The sequence below is a fragment of the Stenella coeruleoalba genome (genome assembly GCF_951394435.1).
Source record: "Stenella coeruleoalba genome assembly, chromosome: 21".
In the NCBI taxonomy this organism is placed as follows: Eukaryota; Metazoa; Chordata; class Mammalia; order Artiodactyla; family Delphinidae; genus Stenella; species Stenella coeruleoalba.
In genome coordinates, this window is record NC_137167.1 from 15,076,592 (window position 1) to 15,094,418 (window position 17,827).

The 17,827-nt window shown below is 48.2% G+C and overlaps 1 protein-coding gene across 1 annotated transcript in view; it reads left to right on the forward strand.

Moving 5' to 3' along the window:
- The window catches only part of PRAG1 (PEAK1 related, kinase-activating pseudokinase 1), a 48,071-nt gene extending 33,952 nt beyond the window's left edge, over window positions 1-14,119 (forward strand). Inside the window, exons 5-6 of the mRNA XM_079909503.1 lie at window positions 4,890-5,629; window positions 12,326-14,119. Coding sequence (XP_079765629.1) covers window positions 4,890-5,629; window positions 12,326-13,492 — 1,907 coding nt within the window. The 3' untranslated portion in view covers window positions 13,493-14,119. The remainder of the gene's footprint in view (window positions 1-4,889; window positions 5,630-12,325) is intronic.
- The last annotated feature ends 3,708 nt before the right edge of the window (window positions 14,120-17,827 follow it).

A 17,827-nucleotide genomic window follows, 5' to 3' on the forward strand; every position in this document is an offset into this window, starting at 1 on the left:
ACACGCAATATTTTCCACGAGCCTGTTTTCCAAACTGAGACGGTGCTTCTCCTGTTTTGCATGTCAATTGCCTACCCATCTGGATCACTGTTTCTTGGGATGATTAACTGGTCTGGAGAGACTTCTCACAAATGCCACATTTTCCATCCAATTGTAAAATGCTAATACTATGCTTCCATTTTCAGACCACGTTTACCTTCTTGAAAAAGCAAGCGTTCCTCTTGAAGGAATGCTATGTGCCTTCCTTTAAAAAAAAAAAATTAGAGTTTATTCTGACCAAATTTTCCTTTGGAGGAAAAAATTACTCTCTGTGAGGCTAGAACATCCCCTCTGCCACCACTCTTCACGTCTTCTGGGGGTGGGAAGAGGGGTTTTGGCCAAAACCTGTAAGACTGCCTCTTCCTGTGCGACCCTGGCCTACACAGATGCCTTTAGTTTTCTCACCTTGAACATGAAGGGATTGAACCAGGCCACAGAGTGTGGGCGAGGTTTTCTCCATCTGCTTTGTTCCCCCGCCTTGCATTTTGTAGGTGCTCAAGAAATGCTGAGTGAATGCATGGATTCATCTCTACAGCCGTTTCCAGCCAAATCTCTTATCCTCATTTTTAAAAACAATCCACAGAACACTCAGTGTTTCGAACAAAAGAAAATTCAATTTGCTTTCCTTTACTTTAAGTTGGAGAATCGTCAGACACCAAAGCTGAAGTTTGGAGCTGGGGGACTCTTAGCTGGGACCCTGCCCTTTGTCCCCACATTTGTTCTGGCCCAGCTGCCGTCAGGAGGCAGAGCCGGGCGCCAAGCAAGCCACACGGGCTCATTTATACGGTTCAAAACTGGACTGACCACTTCCTCCTGAAGCCCAGCTCTCCCTTTGGCTATAGAGAACAGTGAAAGTACCTATTAAAACCCAGCCAGAAGAGAGGACTCTATAATCAGAAAACCTCACAGTGCTGGGTTTGAACTTTTGGCCTGCATTTCTGCATAGGAGTTGAGCCTTTTTTTCCCCCACCGTTGAAATCCTGATTTCTCTTCTCTTGCTTTATAAATATAATGGCACCAAACTGGTATACTTTCCTCTCCATCGTTTTAAGATCCCACCCAGTGCACCAAATGTGATGTGTAGTTTTTTCCTAGAAAACTTCTCTAGGAAGTTCTCTAGAAAACTTTTTTCTCTTCTCTGAAGCACAGGCACTAAGGAGATGCAGAGGTGTTCTGCTCTATAGCCGGCTGCAGGGTTGACATGCAGAATTGGAAATTGGAAGGAAAACTTAGGAAATGGGATTTGTAGCTCTCTGGCCCAATTAGGACTCAAAGTCATTTAAAAAAAACAAAAAACCACTAATTATGTAACTATGATGTAGGCAGACTTCCCAGCAAAGTATTTTTCATTCATATCCTTTGATATGAATTTTCCATTCATATCCTTTTTACACCCTTAATTGTAAGCCAGAATTTGGAAACAGGGTGGTCTAACACTGGCATAGAACCGGGATAAGCTGTGTCTGTGAGGAGGTGCCCCATGCGAGAGCCAACAACACGACAGAACCAGAGCGGGTCTTCTGGGGGGCTCTCTGGTCCCGCAGAAGACAGCTAACTGCTTGTCTCATGCTGGAGAAATCGGTTTTATCGAGAAGGGCTACACGTAGACATCTCCCTCCAAATATTAACAGCCAAGAATATTAACAGCTGAGATGTTATATGGTCCTGGGGTGCCTGGGGGCGATCAGAGTGAATTATGGTCTTTTTGCCTGGTGCGGGTCCACATCTGGAGAATGGTCAGAAGATGGTGTACCTGTTACCCAAGTAGGAGATTTTTTTTTAAATGCAAAAATCACAATATGTGTATGTAATGCCCAGTCATACAGAGGAAGTGCACATTTCAGATGAGCCTCACTTCACCAGATGAGGTCTGTGTAATGCAGTCCTTTACAACCTCTGGGGAAGTGCATGGCTAGGAGCCTTCCGTCCTCTGATTACTGTGTGCTTTAGGCAGTGATTGTTGGGTGAGAAACACCTAACATCTAAGAAATAAAGAAAAATGAACCAGTCCACATGCTAATCCCTGAAGCCACACCTCCTTCTAATACCCAGTACTCCTGCCCCTACTTAGCTAAGTGGTTATGGGATATAGATCTGATCAAAGCCACGTACTCACAGTTCCCACAAGAAAGCAAGAGAACACACACAGGGCAAAGGAGAAAATCACTTCCTTCCAACTGCCTGAACACACGTGTTATTTTCTGTGCTAAAGCACAACCTCTTGGTTTTCTTTGGTAATCTAGGGAACGAGAAGTGTTACCGATATATATATATATATATTTTTTTTTTTAAGATTCCTGCTATCCTTAAGGATTGAAAAGTTTTCCAGCAGCAGCTTGTGGGAACTAGAGATAGAGGAACAGTGGAAGCAAGATAACCATCTGCCTAGAGGTATTTTATTTCAGGGGCAGCTTTGAGACAAAATGCACATGAGGAGTTGTTGAAAATGGAGAGAATGGCTGAAATTATAGACTATTAGTGCTGGAAGGAGCCTTCGCAGGGATGCAATCTGGTCAGTTTTTGTTTTTGTTTTTTTGCGGTACGCGGGCCTCTCACTGCTGTGGCCTCTCCTGTCACGGAGCACAGGCTCAGCGGCCATGGCTCACGGGCCCAGCCGCTCCGCGGCATGTGGGATCCTCCCAGACCGGGGCACGAACCTGTGTCCCCTGCATCGGCAGACGGACCCTCAACCACTGCGCCACCAGGGAAGCCCCCCGGTCAGTTTTTAAATGAGGAAATTCAGCCGAGTAAGATTGACAGCTTACATCAGGGTTCATCCCACTATGCGCCCTCAGATCAGACCAGAGGCAGAAAGGAATGTGTTGAAAGCATCAAGGAGAGCTGTAGGGGGAAGCCCAGGAAGACAAACCAAAGAAAGGGGTGGGAATAAGCATAAGGCTTAAGGAGGGGACTAGCCATGAAACTGATTTGTCAAAAAGCTCCCCGGCTGGTTGGACGGGGGACCCAGGTGTCCTGACCATAGGCAGGCTGTCCCTGTCTGGACAGGGAGACTGGAGGCACTGAGTAAAGCGTTGACCGGGATTCTGATCACGCTCTGCCTGCCGCCTCCCCAACCCTTATCTTCTGCGTGTTGATAATGCATCTCTTTGCACAAACCTGGTTCCCAGCTCCTGTGTTCAACTAGCTGCGTTTACCAACTCTGTCCTCCTGGGGGCTTTGCGCTGGAGCTTGTACTGTGCAGGAGGCCCCTGCTGTCACTTACTGATGCTGGTCAATGGGGCTGAGGCACGGACATCGGCGCCTGAGGACATGGTCATCCACCTGGCTCCCTCCTGCCTGTGGAGCACCCCCATGTAAGGAGGCCCCCGTGTTGATGAGAGAGGCTTGGTGCCAGCCCATTCTGTCCCCCTTTGGCTGGAGAAATCAGAGAGGGACTCAAGCAGAGACAGCTGTTACCTGTTCAGAAGCAGCCCTGCGAAGGCCATGTGCCTCTGAGTGAAGTGACACAAAACTAACAGACAGTTTGCTTCCTTTGCGGCCTTTCTCCACTTGCCTCCGGCCTCTGTGTTTGTTGTGCGTCTTGCATCTTGGTCGTCCTGCTAAGGTGGGAGGGCGTCCAGAGAGGCACTATGTGCCCCACCCTTAGGCTACATGCACAGTCAACTAAATGAGGGGCGCACATCATAACTGCCTATTTCCTTGAATCTGAGACCCATATTTCTTTCACATTTTAACCTTCAGGATAATAGGATGTATTTTATAATGTATGGATACAGTTAATGTTTTGGTTTTTTTTTAGTCCCCTTAAAAACTGTTATTAAAATATTGGGTATATCTTTGAGTCAGTTCTTAGAATGAAAGAAATGAGTATTATTTTCAATTGGCCCTTTCTTGTCTCTGATGTCAGTACCTTTTCTTATGTATTTTTTACCTGAACTCTTGTTTCATTGTGAACTCTCCATTTCATACATTGATATAAAGAGTAAGTCCAGGCTTCGCTCTTATCTCACCGTCTGTGACATTTCTGAAGGTCCCCATGCTCTGCGGAGGCCTGAGGCGGTGACGGAACTTTCCCCAAATCACATCAATATCCACGTGCACCTCTGGGAACTGTGGGGCCTGGGAACCACTCGCTTTCCCTTGAAATCTGTTTCTTCTTATGAAATCACATTCTCTGTCTTCTGAAATGTCTGTGGGCCTGCACTGTCCCCCAGGCCATCAGGGCATTTGTCAAAACTCAGAGAATTATACCCTAAAAAGGAGGAATTATACTGTAGCTAAATTGTACCCTCTATAAACTGACATTTTGAAAAAATCCAGCCAAGCCATACATGTTCAAGTTTGTTGGTGCTGTTGCAACATTGTTTGCAAAATATTAGAAGCAACCTAAGTGTCCATCCACGGGGGACCAGTTAAATAAATTTTGGTACTTGCATATGATGATACAGTATGGGATAGCTTTTAAAAAGAATTAGATAGACCTGAACATCATCTGATGTGGAATATCTCCAAGCCATAGTGGCAAGTGAAGAAAAGGAATACTGCAATCAGTGGGCACCGTTTGCTCTCCTTTGTGTAAATGTGTGTGTGTGTGTGTGTTTGGGTTGTTTGGCAGATCTCCAGAAGGATGTGTGGGAAATTGCCAGCCATGTTTCCTCTGAAGAGAGGGACTGGGCGCTAAGGAACAGGGTAGGAGGAAGACTTCATTGGCATTGTACACCTTTTTTGCATTTTGAGTTGTGTTCATTGTGCATATGTTGTCTCTTCAAGAAATAGATAAAAACAAAATAAAATAGATTGCTTTGATGGAAAGAAAAAAAAGGCCCACGGGACCCTGGAACTGAGTGGCCTGGGCCCCCGGTCTGATGGTTTCTGTTTCTCTTTTTCAGGTCCATCATCTGAGCTGACTCACTCGCCCACCAGCAGCGGGAAGGAGCTCTTCAGCCCTGTCCCCTTCCCTTCGGGCTCCACTGAGGATGTGTCCCCCAGTGGCCCCCTGCAGCCCCCACCCCTCCCCCAGAAGAAGCTAGTGAGCCGGGCGGCCTCTTCTCCGGATGGCTTCTTCTGGACCCAAGGCTCCCCCAAGCCAAGAACAGCAGGTCCCAAGCTGAACCTCAGCCACTCGGAAACCAACGTCTGTGTCCATGACGAGTCCCACTTCAGCTACTCCTCAGGCCCCGGCAGCCGCCTCCAGCACACCTTCTCTGCTTCCGAGCCTCTGGAGAAAACATTCAAAGACAATGGCCCCTGGGGCCCAGCGCCAGGGCTGGCGGGCAGCCAGAGCCTGCAGGGCAAAGGGGTCTCCTCGGCCGCGGCCTCCCATCTGAGCGTGTCCAGCCAGGCCTCGGCGGGCAGTGCCCAGCTGCAGCTGCACAGCCTCCTGAGCAGCATCAGCAGCAAGGAGGGCACCTACACCAAGCTGGGAGGGCTCTACGCCCAGTCCTTGGTCCGCCTCGTGGCCAGGTGTGAGGACCTCTTCATGGGCGGCCAGAAAAAGGGGCTGCACTTCAGCGAGAATAACTGGTCCCTGTTCAAGCTGGCCTGTAACAAGCCCTGCTGCGACTCGGGGGATGCCATTTATTACTGTGCCACCTGCTCCGAGGACCCCGGCAGCACCTACGCTGTGAAAGTAGGTACCAACCCCTCCTCCCATTCCACAGTGCCGCCAGCCGGTCCTGGCTGGGGGGGCAGCGCTATGGCTGGGGAAGTCATTTCCCCTCAGCCAGCTCCCGAAGGAGGGTAGTTTCCAAAAAATGCTCGGTGATCTCACTCTCTGCCTGGCCCAGGACGTGGTGCAGTGTGATTTGTACAATGAATACAAGGTTCATTCTGTGCTTTCAGGAACGAACCTACGTGATCGAGTTGGATTAAGACAGTTGCCTTTTAATGTGATGGAGAATTCATTCATTTATTCAGCAGGTTTCTATTGAATGCCTCCTATGAGCCAGGTATTTTGTAAAGATCTGAGTATATAGAGGTGAACATATGGTTCCTGTGGAGCTTATAATCTAATACGGGAGGTAGGCAATTCAGATATAGTTCTTAAAATAGAGCCGGAAGGAGAGTTAGACCCAAACATCATCTTGAACCACAACAGTAATATTATTGATAGAGCAGTCAGTATACAACTAGACTCTTGGATGGGTGTGTTAACTACACGACCTCAAATCCTCACAGGGGAGGTAGGTGTTACAGGTGGGAAATCTGAGGCTCAAAATGATTAAGTAATCTGCCCACAGCTGGCAGGTGGCTAAGATGGATTTGAAGTCTTCTTTGTCTTGTCTCAAAGCCTATGCTACCACCCTTTCAGTTAAGAAAAATGAAGTTCAGGGAAGCTAAGTGACTAGCCCAAAGTAACACAGCTGTTTAATCGTTGGCCCTGGATCAGGGCTGTTGCTAGCACGCCCCACTGCTCTTTTGGGGCACAGCTCTGAGTAAGCTGGTGGAGCTGTCTGTATCCATCTGGCCCCTCTGGTGGCCCCTTTTCTCATCTTCTTTTGGTGTCCCTTGAGTACCTGGTGGTCTGTGGTCCTTCTATAAATGCAGGCTTTTGTGAGGAGTGAGAAGGGAACCCTGAACTCTTTTCTGCCATCGCCTGCCCCAAGACATTCTTTTATTTCTAATTAGAAAAAATGCAAACGGTGAACTAACATGAAACGACCTTGGCGGGGTGGCTTCCTTCTTACCAGTAAGATTTTTTTTAATACTATGATTATTAGCCAAGGAAAATTGCAGTGAATTTTACTGTGAGATTTTTCTTTTAAAAAATTGGTGACACCACCATAAAATATAGATTGGGAACCCCTGATTTATTTGTTCAAGGGGCTCTGTATAATTACTCGCTGCCTTCTTGCAGAAAAACTAGGCAGGAAGGTAGCTATTAGGAGGATCCAGTTCATTGTCAGAAATCAAGGCCCCGAAAGACTAGATAGATTTTTGAACTTCATTGCCTCTTTATATCTGAACTCGGCAGTACTCTCTTGTTGAGCTACCCTTCCTGGTCACCCCCCCCAACCACAATTAAAAGAAAAAGAAACAACCCCAGCGTTTCCCTTCCTATTAGCAGGGTGCTGTATCCAGTAAAGGAAGAGTGAGTAGACCCTCCAGAGAGCTGGACATGGTCAGCCTGGTCATCGCTGGTGGCCCAGAGCCAGGGGCCTGTATCCATGCACTGAAAGGGATGTAAGTTTGAGCTCCTTGAAAGTCAAGGGGATGGAGGTGCCTTTAGGAAGTTCTTTGCTTCTGCCAACCTAGTGGACCTGAGAAAGGGATTTGTGAATAATGTCTCTGCTTCCACCCTGAACATTTCCTGTGTTCAGTGCATGTGTTACTCTCCCCCGCCTACTTGGGCTGGACCTGGGCGGCTCCTTCACTGTCAAGAGACAGCTGACTTCTCCATTTTGAGGAGGAAAGAGCCTGGTGGGACAGGCTTAATCCCTCTTGCCCATGGGGTGGAAAGTGATATGGCCCAGGGGGCCACGTGGCGCAAGATCTGCCGCTGGATCAGAACCTCCGGGCAAAGGGGTTTGTTTTTTATATCCATGATGGTGACGTGCAACTTGGATTCTAGGACCTCCTGTAACAATGTAGAATTAGCCAGTTCTCCGAAGAACAGTGCAGAAAATTCAGCATTTCCAGAGGATGTTAAAAGACAGCATCGTTCATTGCATTCGAAATCTAAACCATAAGGAAGCCAGCGATAGACCTTGGTCCTCTTAAGGAAGAGAGTCCCCGGGGTCTCCTCTTTGATTTTGCTGGAGCCTTGGCAGCTCAGGGACTATCTCCGTAATGTGTGAAAAGAAAATCTGGAGAAGAGCTTCCAGTATTCAGAGTCTGGGGAACAACAATATCAATTTGCAAATGGGCCTGGTCTGGGGGGGAGGGGAGGGGGGAGGGGAGGGGGCGGGGCACGGAGCATCCTTCCACACTGCTGTTCCACTTCATTAGTGCTGATCCTAGATGGAATACAGTCATCTGAATCGGCTGAATCCCCAGGAGTGGGGAGGGGGCTCCTTCCCGCACTGCCTGGCTGTGGCCTGGGAAGCGGGAGCTTCAGTTGCAGGCTCCCACCTGCTCGGGCTGACGCTGGTCCCTCCGTTTGTGGGCTTGACGCCCTGTAGCCACGAGGAGGTGAAGCCAGCTCATGCAGCCCAGCTCCACGAGTATGAGGAGGGGGAAAAAAGCCTTAGTTGTGTGTGCTTTCGAAGCTGTTTCATGCCTCAGTCAGCCAGAACTCCGGTAATTAGGGACCTGCGCTAAGCGGGCTGGGCCTTTTTTATTTAACAGACGTGACTTAGCCCAGATTTTCAACCACGAATCAGGCCGTGGCACCAAAGTTTAAAGTGAGACTTGGCTCAGTGAAACGTTTGAAATTTGAGCTGAACCAAAGGTCTGTGTGAAGGTCTTGAGCCAGAACCCAAGCACAGACTCCCTGAAAATGAACTTGGGGGGCGGTGAGGGGAGATGGGGTGGAAAAGAAGCCGTCCCCTCCCTCCGCCCCCTCCTCTCCCCTCACCTCTAATTTGACACTGTAGAATGATCTTGGCGGTGGCCCAGGGCTGCCCCTCTGGATAACACGCGCTCTGTCTTTTGTTCGAGGCAGTGAGGAAGCTGCAGGTCTTGCCAGAGGGACCAGCTCACTGATTCTGAAATGCATCCAGGCCACTTGTCATTTACTCTCCTCTTTCATTTACACCTCTGTGCGAAGTGCCTGGAGCTCCCAAGGAGAGTGTTTGCCGGGCCCAGGCCTTTGATACCCTGGAGAAAGGGGATCCTTGGAAACACAGCCCAGGCCCCGGCAGCTGAACCCTCTGGGTTTGTACAGCCAGCCAGCTCTGGAATTGCCCAGCACCACCACATGGCTACAGCCGGACCCGCAAGGGCAGTCACCATAGCAACCTCTCCCGGTGGGTGCTCGCCTGGGCATTGTGTTGAAAGCCACACCTGTGCTGTGTCCTTTAATGCTCCCAGTGGCCCTGTGAAGAGGGACACTGCCCCTGAGATACAGAGGAGAAACATACTTGGAGATAAATACCATTGATCTTCAGTATTCGTGGATTCTGCGTTTGTGAATTCGATGCTGAAACTTACTTGTAACCCCACGTCAATACTTGGAGGGCTTTGGGGTTCATTCCTGAACTGGCACACAGTGGGCAGGGGCGGAAATCCGGGTCATCTGACTTGCATGTCTTCAGCTGAGGTGGTACAAAGGGACCCTCCGCCTTCTTGTTTCAGCTCTCATAACTGTACACAGGTGTGCTTTTTGTGTCTATTGAGTGCCTCATCGTCACACTTCCGTGCTTTTCGTTGGCGATTTCGCTTTAAAATGGCCACGCTGAGCCCTGAAGTCCTGTCTCGTGTTCCTAAGGTCAGGAAGGCTGTGATGCACCTTTGAGAGGGTGTTAGATCGGCTTAGTTCAGGCATGAGTTACACTGCTGTTGGCTGTGAGTCAGTGTTAGTGCATCAGCAGTATCTATGAATAAGGCGTCTTTAAACAGAAACACACACAGTATACAACAAGGTTACATATTGATAAGTTGGTGAACATCTTGTGACCAGAGGCTTGCAAGAACTTCACATTGTATTTCCCCAGGAGCAGTGGTTCAGCATTCATGCATTCAGTGTTTGTGGCTACTTAATAGAACATAACTACTACAAATAACAAGAATCAAGGGAAAGTTGCCAATGTTTACAGAGTTTATATTTAAACTAAGGTCCTTTTCACTCCAAAGCCCATACTTTTCACCTCCAGAACACTTCTTAGCTGTATAATCTAGGGCAAATAATTTAACCTCTTGAAGTCTCAGTTTCCTCCTCTGTAGTAGCATCTACCTCATTGAGTTGTTCAATGAGATTTAACGAGACACTACATGACAAAATGCTTGTAGGCATGGTGCAAGAGTTCAGTAGGTATATGTTGTAGTTGAGAAGCCCTCACTGGAGGGGATGACGTCAGTATCCATGGATGGCACAGCATACGGGTCCATACACAGGGGTTGGTATTTATATGCAAGACTGTTTTTTGAGGACCCCTCCCAAATTTCCTTTAGTGTAATAGTGTTCCAGAAGATTGCCATTTAAAAATTGAATACAGGGCTTCCCCGGTGGCGCAGTGGTTAAGAACCCGCCTGCCAGTGCAGTGGACACGGGTTCGATCCCTGGCCCGGGAAGGTCCCACATGCCGCGGAGCAACTAAGCCCGTGCGCCACAACTACTGAGCCTGCGCTCTGGAGCCTGTGCTCTGCAACAAGAGAGGCCCGTGCACCGCAACGAAGAGTAGCCCCTGCTTGCCTCAACTAGAGAGAGCCCATGTGCAGCAATGGGGACCCAACACAGCCAAAAATAAAAACTGAATATAGCTGGGTGTGCTTGGATAAGAAAGAGCCTGCAGCAGTGCCTTTTAGGCATGCATTCTGAAATCACTTTTGTTAGTAATAGGAAGCACTGTCTGGGATAAAATGTACTTTCCTTTTATTTCTATTCTACTTCTCTAATAGAGGGATCAATAAATTAATGTGTTCTCTCCCCCAAGCCCTCCAATTATCTTTTAAAAAGTTTTCTCAGAAGCAGAGCTCTTTTATGCCAGGTTTTATGCTGAGCTTTGTAGAACTGCAATATAAATAAATCTCTTTGAAAAGGTACTTGCAACAGAACTTCTAAAAACGTCACCTGTAAGCATTGTGGTGCTCCATAAACACTGCTGTACTCATCTGAGTGCAGCCGTGCAGCACCCCAAAGGGTTATTTTTGGATTGTTTGCAGGATGATATTTTATAGATGGAGGCGAAATGCCTTTCTTCTCAGGATTACGCACTGATCCTTACCTTTCTACAAAGTACGGCTGGGGTTGCATCATCTCCTTCTGAGAGGGGCACCCACAGACCATATACCGACCCTTTCAGTGTAATTAGAGGGAAATTGAGGCCTGACAGGGGGCCATTGTGTCTGGCTCAAGACTCTTCAGTTGTGTGGCCACCAGATGAGGGTTCCTGTTGCTCAGGATCCTTAGTTGGCAGTCGCTGTCGTTAGTACAAGAAGATGTAGAAGAGGTGGGAAAGATACTGGGAATTCCCCAAAGGAGCTTGAGATCATCCGTCTGTTTATTCCCACCTCTGGTTCAGAGGGTGCCTTTGGGCCCTCTGGGTTCCCTATTCTCTGGAGAGCTTTCTGTTTTCTTTCAACTGCTCTGACTCACCCTTGGAGGAAAAGCTCATGGCTTCCACTTAGCGGCTCCACTGAAATCAGCCCCACAGGTTGTGCCAGCCGGTAGGCATGGCATATGTACCTGGATCTAGAAACTAGGGCAGCCTAAGAGAATTTGACCAAGTCCTAGAGGTTTGGGGCCTGCATCTGCCCCCGAGATTCCCCAAGAAGGGAACATCCCAGGGGTCGAACACATCTATTATAAGGTAGCTGCCAATTCAGGTGCGAGGGCTGGGGAGTGAGGCTGACTGCCTGTGTAAGCTCTTATCTGGCTTCCTGAGAATTTGTCCAGCCTACGCCGTGGGCATGGGGACGTCTTCCTACCAAGGGAACTCACTCTTGCTGGGTTGTGTGATAATTTTAGGTTTAACTTGTTAAGAAATTGCGAAACTGTATTCCAGAGTGGTGGTACCATTTTACATTCCACCAGCTATAAATGAGAGTTCCCATTTCTCCACATCCTCATAGACACTTGCGGTTATCATTTTATTATAGCCGTTCTGGTGGGCCTCACCTGGTCTCTCATTGTGGTTTTGACTTGCATTTCCCTTATGATTCATGATGTCGAACATCTTTTCATGTGTTTATGGCCAATTATATATTTCTTTGGTGAAATGCCTGTTGATCTTTTGCCCACTTTTTGATTGGGTAATTTATCTTATTACTGCATTGCAAGAATTTTTGGTAAATTCTGGATAGAAATCATTTTACTGGATATGTGTTTTGCAGATATTTCCTCCCACTCTATTGCTTGTCTTTGCATTTTCTTAGTATCTTTTGAAGCATACACGTTTTGAGTTTCGGTAAGGTCAGGCTTGTCCATTTTTTTCTCTCATAGACCATGCTTTTGGTGTGGTATCTGAGAGGTCCTTGGCTTAGCCTAAGGTCTCAAAGATTCTGTCCTGTGTTTTCTTCAAAAGTGCGTATGTTTTGGCTCTCACATCTAAGTCTCTCCATTATGACCTAGGTCTCTGGGATCCATTTTGAGTTAAATTGTGTGTACGGTGTGAGATATGGGTGTAAGTTCACCGTTTTGCATGTGGAAAGCTAAATGTCCCAACCCCAGCTGCTGAACCGAATGCTGGCTCTGGCCCTTTGACCTCACTGCCCCTTTCCCCCACAGATCTGCAAAACCCCTGAGCCCAAAGCAGCCTCATACTGCAGCCCTTCCGTGCCCGTGCACTTCAACATCCAGCAGGACTGCGGCCACTTTGTCGCCTCGGTGCCCTCCAGCATGCTCACCTCTCCCGATGTGCCCAAGGACCCCCTGTCTGCCCTGCCTTCACATCCCCCCGCCCAGGAGCAGGACTGCGTGGTGGTCATCACCCGAGAGGTACCCCACCAGACCGCCTCGGACTTTGTGCAAGACTCAGCCACCAGCCACCAGTCTGAGCCCGAGGTTTACGAGCGGCGCGTGTGCTTCCTGCTTCTGCAGCTCTGCAACGGGCTGGAGCACCTAAAGGAGCACGGCATCATCCACCGGGACCTATGCCTGGAGAACCTGCTGCTGGTGCACTGCGCCCCGCAGGCCTCCCCGGACCCCTCCTCCGCCACCTCCTGGGCCCCTCCCACCACCATACCCCCTGCCCCTGCCGCTACCCCTTCCTCTTGCCCCTCTGCCGCCCTCCCGGCCGGCGTCACGCCCACCCCTCCGGCTGGCCCCGCCTGTCAGGGAGGGCCCGGCGAGAAGCACTTGCCCCGACTCATCATCAGCAACTTCCTGAAGGCCAAGCAGAAGCCGGGCGGTTCCACCAACCTGCAGCAGAAAAAGAGCCAGGCCCGCCTGGCCCCAGAGATTGTGTCTGCCTCCCAGTACCGCAAGTTCGACGAGTTCCAAACGGGCATCCTCATTTACGAGCTGCTCCACCAGCCCAACCCGTTCGAGGTGCGGGCGCAGCTGCGGGAGCAGGACTACCGGCAGGAGGACCTGCCCCCACTGCCTGCGCTGTCCCTCTACTCGCCGGGCCTGCAGCGGCTTGCGCACCTGCTGCTGCAGGCCGACCCCATCAAGCGCATCCGCATCGGCGAGGCCAAGCGCGTGCTGCAGTGCCTTCTGTGGGGACCCCGGCGGGAGCTGGTGGAGCAGCCGGGCACCTCGGAGGAGGCGCTGTGCGCCACGCTCAGCAACTGGATCGACATGAAGCGGGCCCTGATGATGATGAAGTTCGCCGAGAAGGCGGTGGACCGCCGGCGCGGGGTGGAGCTGGAGGACTGGCTCTGCTGCCAGTATTTGGCGTCGGCGGAGCCCGGAGCTCTCTTACAATCGCTGAAGCTCCTGCAGCTTCTGTGAGGCAGCCCCCGTCCCGCGTGCTGCCCCCAGCCCCGCCCTGCCTTGCCTTGGAAACATCTGTGTCTCCTGGGAAATGGTACAAATGACTGTTGTACTTGGATGTTATATATATATGTGTGTGTGTGTGTGTGTGTGTGTGTGTGTAAGATATAAATACAAAAGACTGAGGATGTCACTGCCCACCCTGGTCTGGCCTCCTCTCCTCCCCTAGCCTCGAAGTTTTCGCCTACAATTGTGTACATTTCTAGCTTATTGCAAGGTCCTGAGGACAGTGTGGCCAGCAGAGTGAAGCCTGGACTCTGGTCTCACTATCCCATTATGGGCTCCCTTTACCCTCTTGTCAAGTGGCTATTTAAAAAAAAACCAAAAAACCTTCCATTTTTAATTAAAATTTTCGGTTGACTCCTGAGTAAAGAAAGCTCTTTTATCCTCAAGTGCCCAAGTGCGTTAATACCTTTGGCGGGTAAAATTGTTTTTAAGCCCCTGGAGCAGTGGCTTCAAGACCACCTGAACTGTCCTCTGCCTTACACTTCTCGTAAGATAGAGCAAAAGGCCGCAAGGGCCCCAGGCATGCGGAGACCAGTTAATCTTCCCCGCTTCTCTCCCCACCTAACAAGTCTCTTAGGAAGAATTCAGACACAGCTGGTGTGATCCCAGAATTTCAGAATTTAATCCCACTGCTTGAAATCCATTTCCAGTTTGCTAAAGCTGGTTGTCATTTGTATCAGAAGCCTGGCTCAAAGCAGAAGCCACCCCAGATGGTTCAAATGACAAGACCTTAACAGGGGACCACTTAGAGGGTTGTAGGCAGGGTTAGAGAAAAGCAAAGGACGATGAGGCAAAAGCAAGGGCAGGAATGGGGAGGATTCACTCAACCTGTTTCCCACCTGTCATCCCTAGGCCAAGACCAGTGAGATGCCAGACAGCAAGGGGACCTGGGTGATACAGTCTGCAGGATTGGCCTCCCTGGGCAGGGTTGAGAAGGATGGATAGAGGGCTAGGTGGAAAACAGCCCACTGGTACTGCTGTCCTAGATAAGGACAGGGCAAGAGTCGAACTCCAGTGTTCCCACTTTCAGATCGCTAGTCCCCCTGCTGTTCTAAGCTCTTTTGGGTTTCCATTTTCAAAAACTCATTCAAAATACTTTAAAAATACTCAAAGAAAATTAGGAAGCAGCAGATCTTTCCTCCTCAAAACTAGACTCACAAGAAGTCACTAAATACTCATTTGAAGAGAAACAGCCCAAGGCCCTTGTATTTCTACCTAAAGAGTAATCTTCCAACTTGTGAACTAATTTCTCAAACCTTGTTAATAACTATGGACAATTTTAAAACAAATGCAAAGATCTTAATGAATGTCCTAGAAATCTAGGAATGTGGCTAGCAACCAGGATGGGGAAATCTCCCAGGTCACCTTCTGCATATTAATTTCACTCCTTTTACAAGCCTTCCATCCTGGGACTCCAGGTAAACACACCTACACTTGCAAACATCTGAGGTGAAACCTGGGGCTTCGGGGCACATTTGTCATTTCAACTCTCGCTTGAGCATTGAGGAAAGAAGTGGCTAAAACCAGCTTCCAACTATGTTTGTACAGGAGAAAGAGTTTTGAACATGGAAATCATAGTTCTCCATAGGACCTGTCTGTTTCAGGGGGTATTATTTTGTCCGTTGCTTCTTCCTGGGAATTTTCCAGGCAAACCCTCTCCTTCGATTTGCTGTCTTTTGCTTTCTTGTTCTTTCTTACTTCAAATAAATAAACAATGGAGAGGGAGGAAACAAATATTCTGCCGGGGAATAAGGCGCTATTTGGAAATAAACGTCTCAAGAGGCACATTTTAAACCTCTGAATTAATTGCACCTTTTTTATATGCCACCCACTTCAGGAAAAAAAAAAAAAAAAACTGAGATGGTAGAAAAGGTTTTAGGAACCAAAATGAACCCAAAATTAAGGTGGAAAGAAAAGGAACTATAGCAATACATTCTAATTGAGAGGAATGATAGCGATCAAACTTACTTCTGAGCTGTCCACCAACCTAAAAAAGTGGAAAACAACCGGTTGCAGAATTCGTGTAATTTTAGGAAACTGTTCATCGGGAGGAACAAACCTTTTCCCGGTGCTTGGTTTTGAAGGGACTTTGCCAAGGATTTCCTTGTTTGAAGGCATCGCATAATGTTCCCAATAGCACATAAACAAAATAACATTTTTCTAGATAGGGCAATTTCTTCTATCCACAGTTGGTGAAATCCAAGTGTGGAGTGTTCAGGCCTCGTTTCATCAAGGTGGTTCTGCAGGGCACTGGCCACCCACTCATTCCCATTGGTGCACCTCTTCCATGAACGGTAAGTCACGTGGCTACAAATATTAGCTTTGGCAAACCGCTTCATTCACAGAAAATTCAGGGGCTCGATGTAACTGTTTTTTTGTTACCCCAAAATACACCTGGGGGGGCTTCCCTGGTGGCGCAGTGGTTGAGAATCTGCCTGCCGATGCAGGGGACAAGGGTTCGAGCCCTGGTCTGGGAAGATCCCACATGCCGTGGAGCAACTAGGCCCATGAGCCACAACTACTGAGCCTGCACGTCTGGAGCTTGTGCTCCGCCACAAGAGAGGCTGCGACAGTGAGAGGCCCGCGCACCGCGATGAAGAGTGGCCCCCGCTCGCCGCAACTAGAGAAAGCCCTCGCACAGAAACGAAGACCCAACACAGCCAAAAATAAATAAATAAATTTATAAAAAAAACACCTGGGATGCATGGCTTTACCCCACAGAAGGTTCAAACACCGAATGGATTAAGTCCAGTAACAAAAGTTTCTTCCACGGACTGAGGTTCAGAAATAAGCAGGGACCTTTATATGATGACAGTCCTGTAACATCCGGCTATTTCATAGTTCTGTTATCTGTGAGTTCATCTCCTTTTTTTCTTGGCTTTAGACCCAACTACTGGTATTTAAATCTCCAGGTTTTTTTCCCTCCAACTCTGAGTCAAGTCGCCCCCATATCCTTTCCACATTGTAATTTGGGTGGTTAACGGGCCTTTCCCTTTCTCATGCCAAGATGTGGAGTCGTTCTCTTTCCTGTAGGCGTTACGAAGCAGGCATCTAAATTATTATATCCTTGCCAGAAGCAAGATAAGCACTTCAGAGATGATTTATTTATCAAAACACATGGCTCAGATCTAAAAAGACAGGGCTCTGGGGAGCTGTAGTTATCACTGTGTGACACGTCCTGGTTTTCAAAGGCTTGGGGCTGGAAAAAGCTCTTTTGTGATGCACACATGTACACAAAACAGTTATGAAGATTCTGAAGAGGGAAGACACACGTCACTTTAATGACTTCTCTGAAATGTGTTCTTTAAATATACAGCCAATAAAGGAAGCAGCCCTTTCCCACTCTGATGAATGTCTATAAATCTTTGAAGATCTAAGGATAAGCTCATTAAATCTCATTAAAATAGTAGATTTATAACGTAAAATCTGCTTGGCATATTTAATAGAGGGTGAGGTAAATGGAATTGATTTATTAGAAACCAAAACTTAAACCAACTGCTGTCATTGCTAAAAATAAAAGACAAGAATAAAACATCTAGGGTAAGTTCTATGGGACAAAAGTCGACAAATTACTCTTTCCTTCTCTTTTCCAATGCTAAGTATGTGGTTCATGACAGTCAAGGAAACCTACTCCAGGCAAGAGATGTCTTTGGAGGACCTGTGCCCTGGAATGGAGGTCGTCTCAAGGAAAGGAGTCCAAATTAACCCGAACACAATATCATTGATTGAGGGGGAACCGGGGATGGGCCAGAACTTCCATGGTCAGTTTGGAACCTTACTGGATCCTGGGTATTCAGTCTTCTCTGATCTGCATGTTTCCTCCTGGGACTTGAATACATCCATCCCAACTTTCTGGAGTAGCGGAAGCAAAGTCAAGTTTACTTGGTGTTTTTCTGCATGCCAGCAAGCCAACTTGGTATTGGGCTATCCCAGTAGGACTTGAACATGTACACTTAGCACATATTCTGAATGCTGGATTCAGATCTTTCCAGATCTTTTACCAGAAGTGATTACAGCTATTTCCTACAAGAACACTGTCCTGAACACCGGATGTGGCTAGACTACCAGAACATTTATGTATGGTCTTAAGACCTAAAGGTCATTCTTCAGGCTCCTGACTTGATGCCCTCTCAGAGCTAATCAGGCATGGAGACAGGTTAAGGGAACTGAGCATGGCAACTGAACTCTTCATCTAAGGGTGGAAGAGAAGGCAGGAAATGAGAAGACAAGATTCAGAGACAAACCACCTGTTTTATCACTTGCCTGGAGCCAGCCCTGAGGACTTCC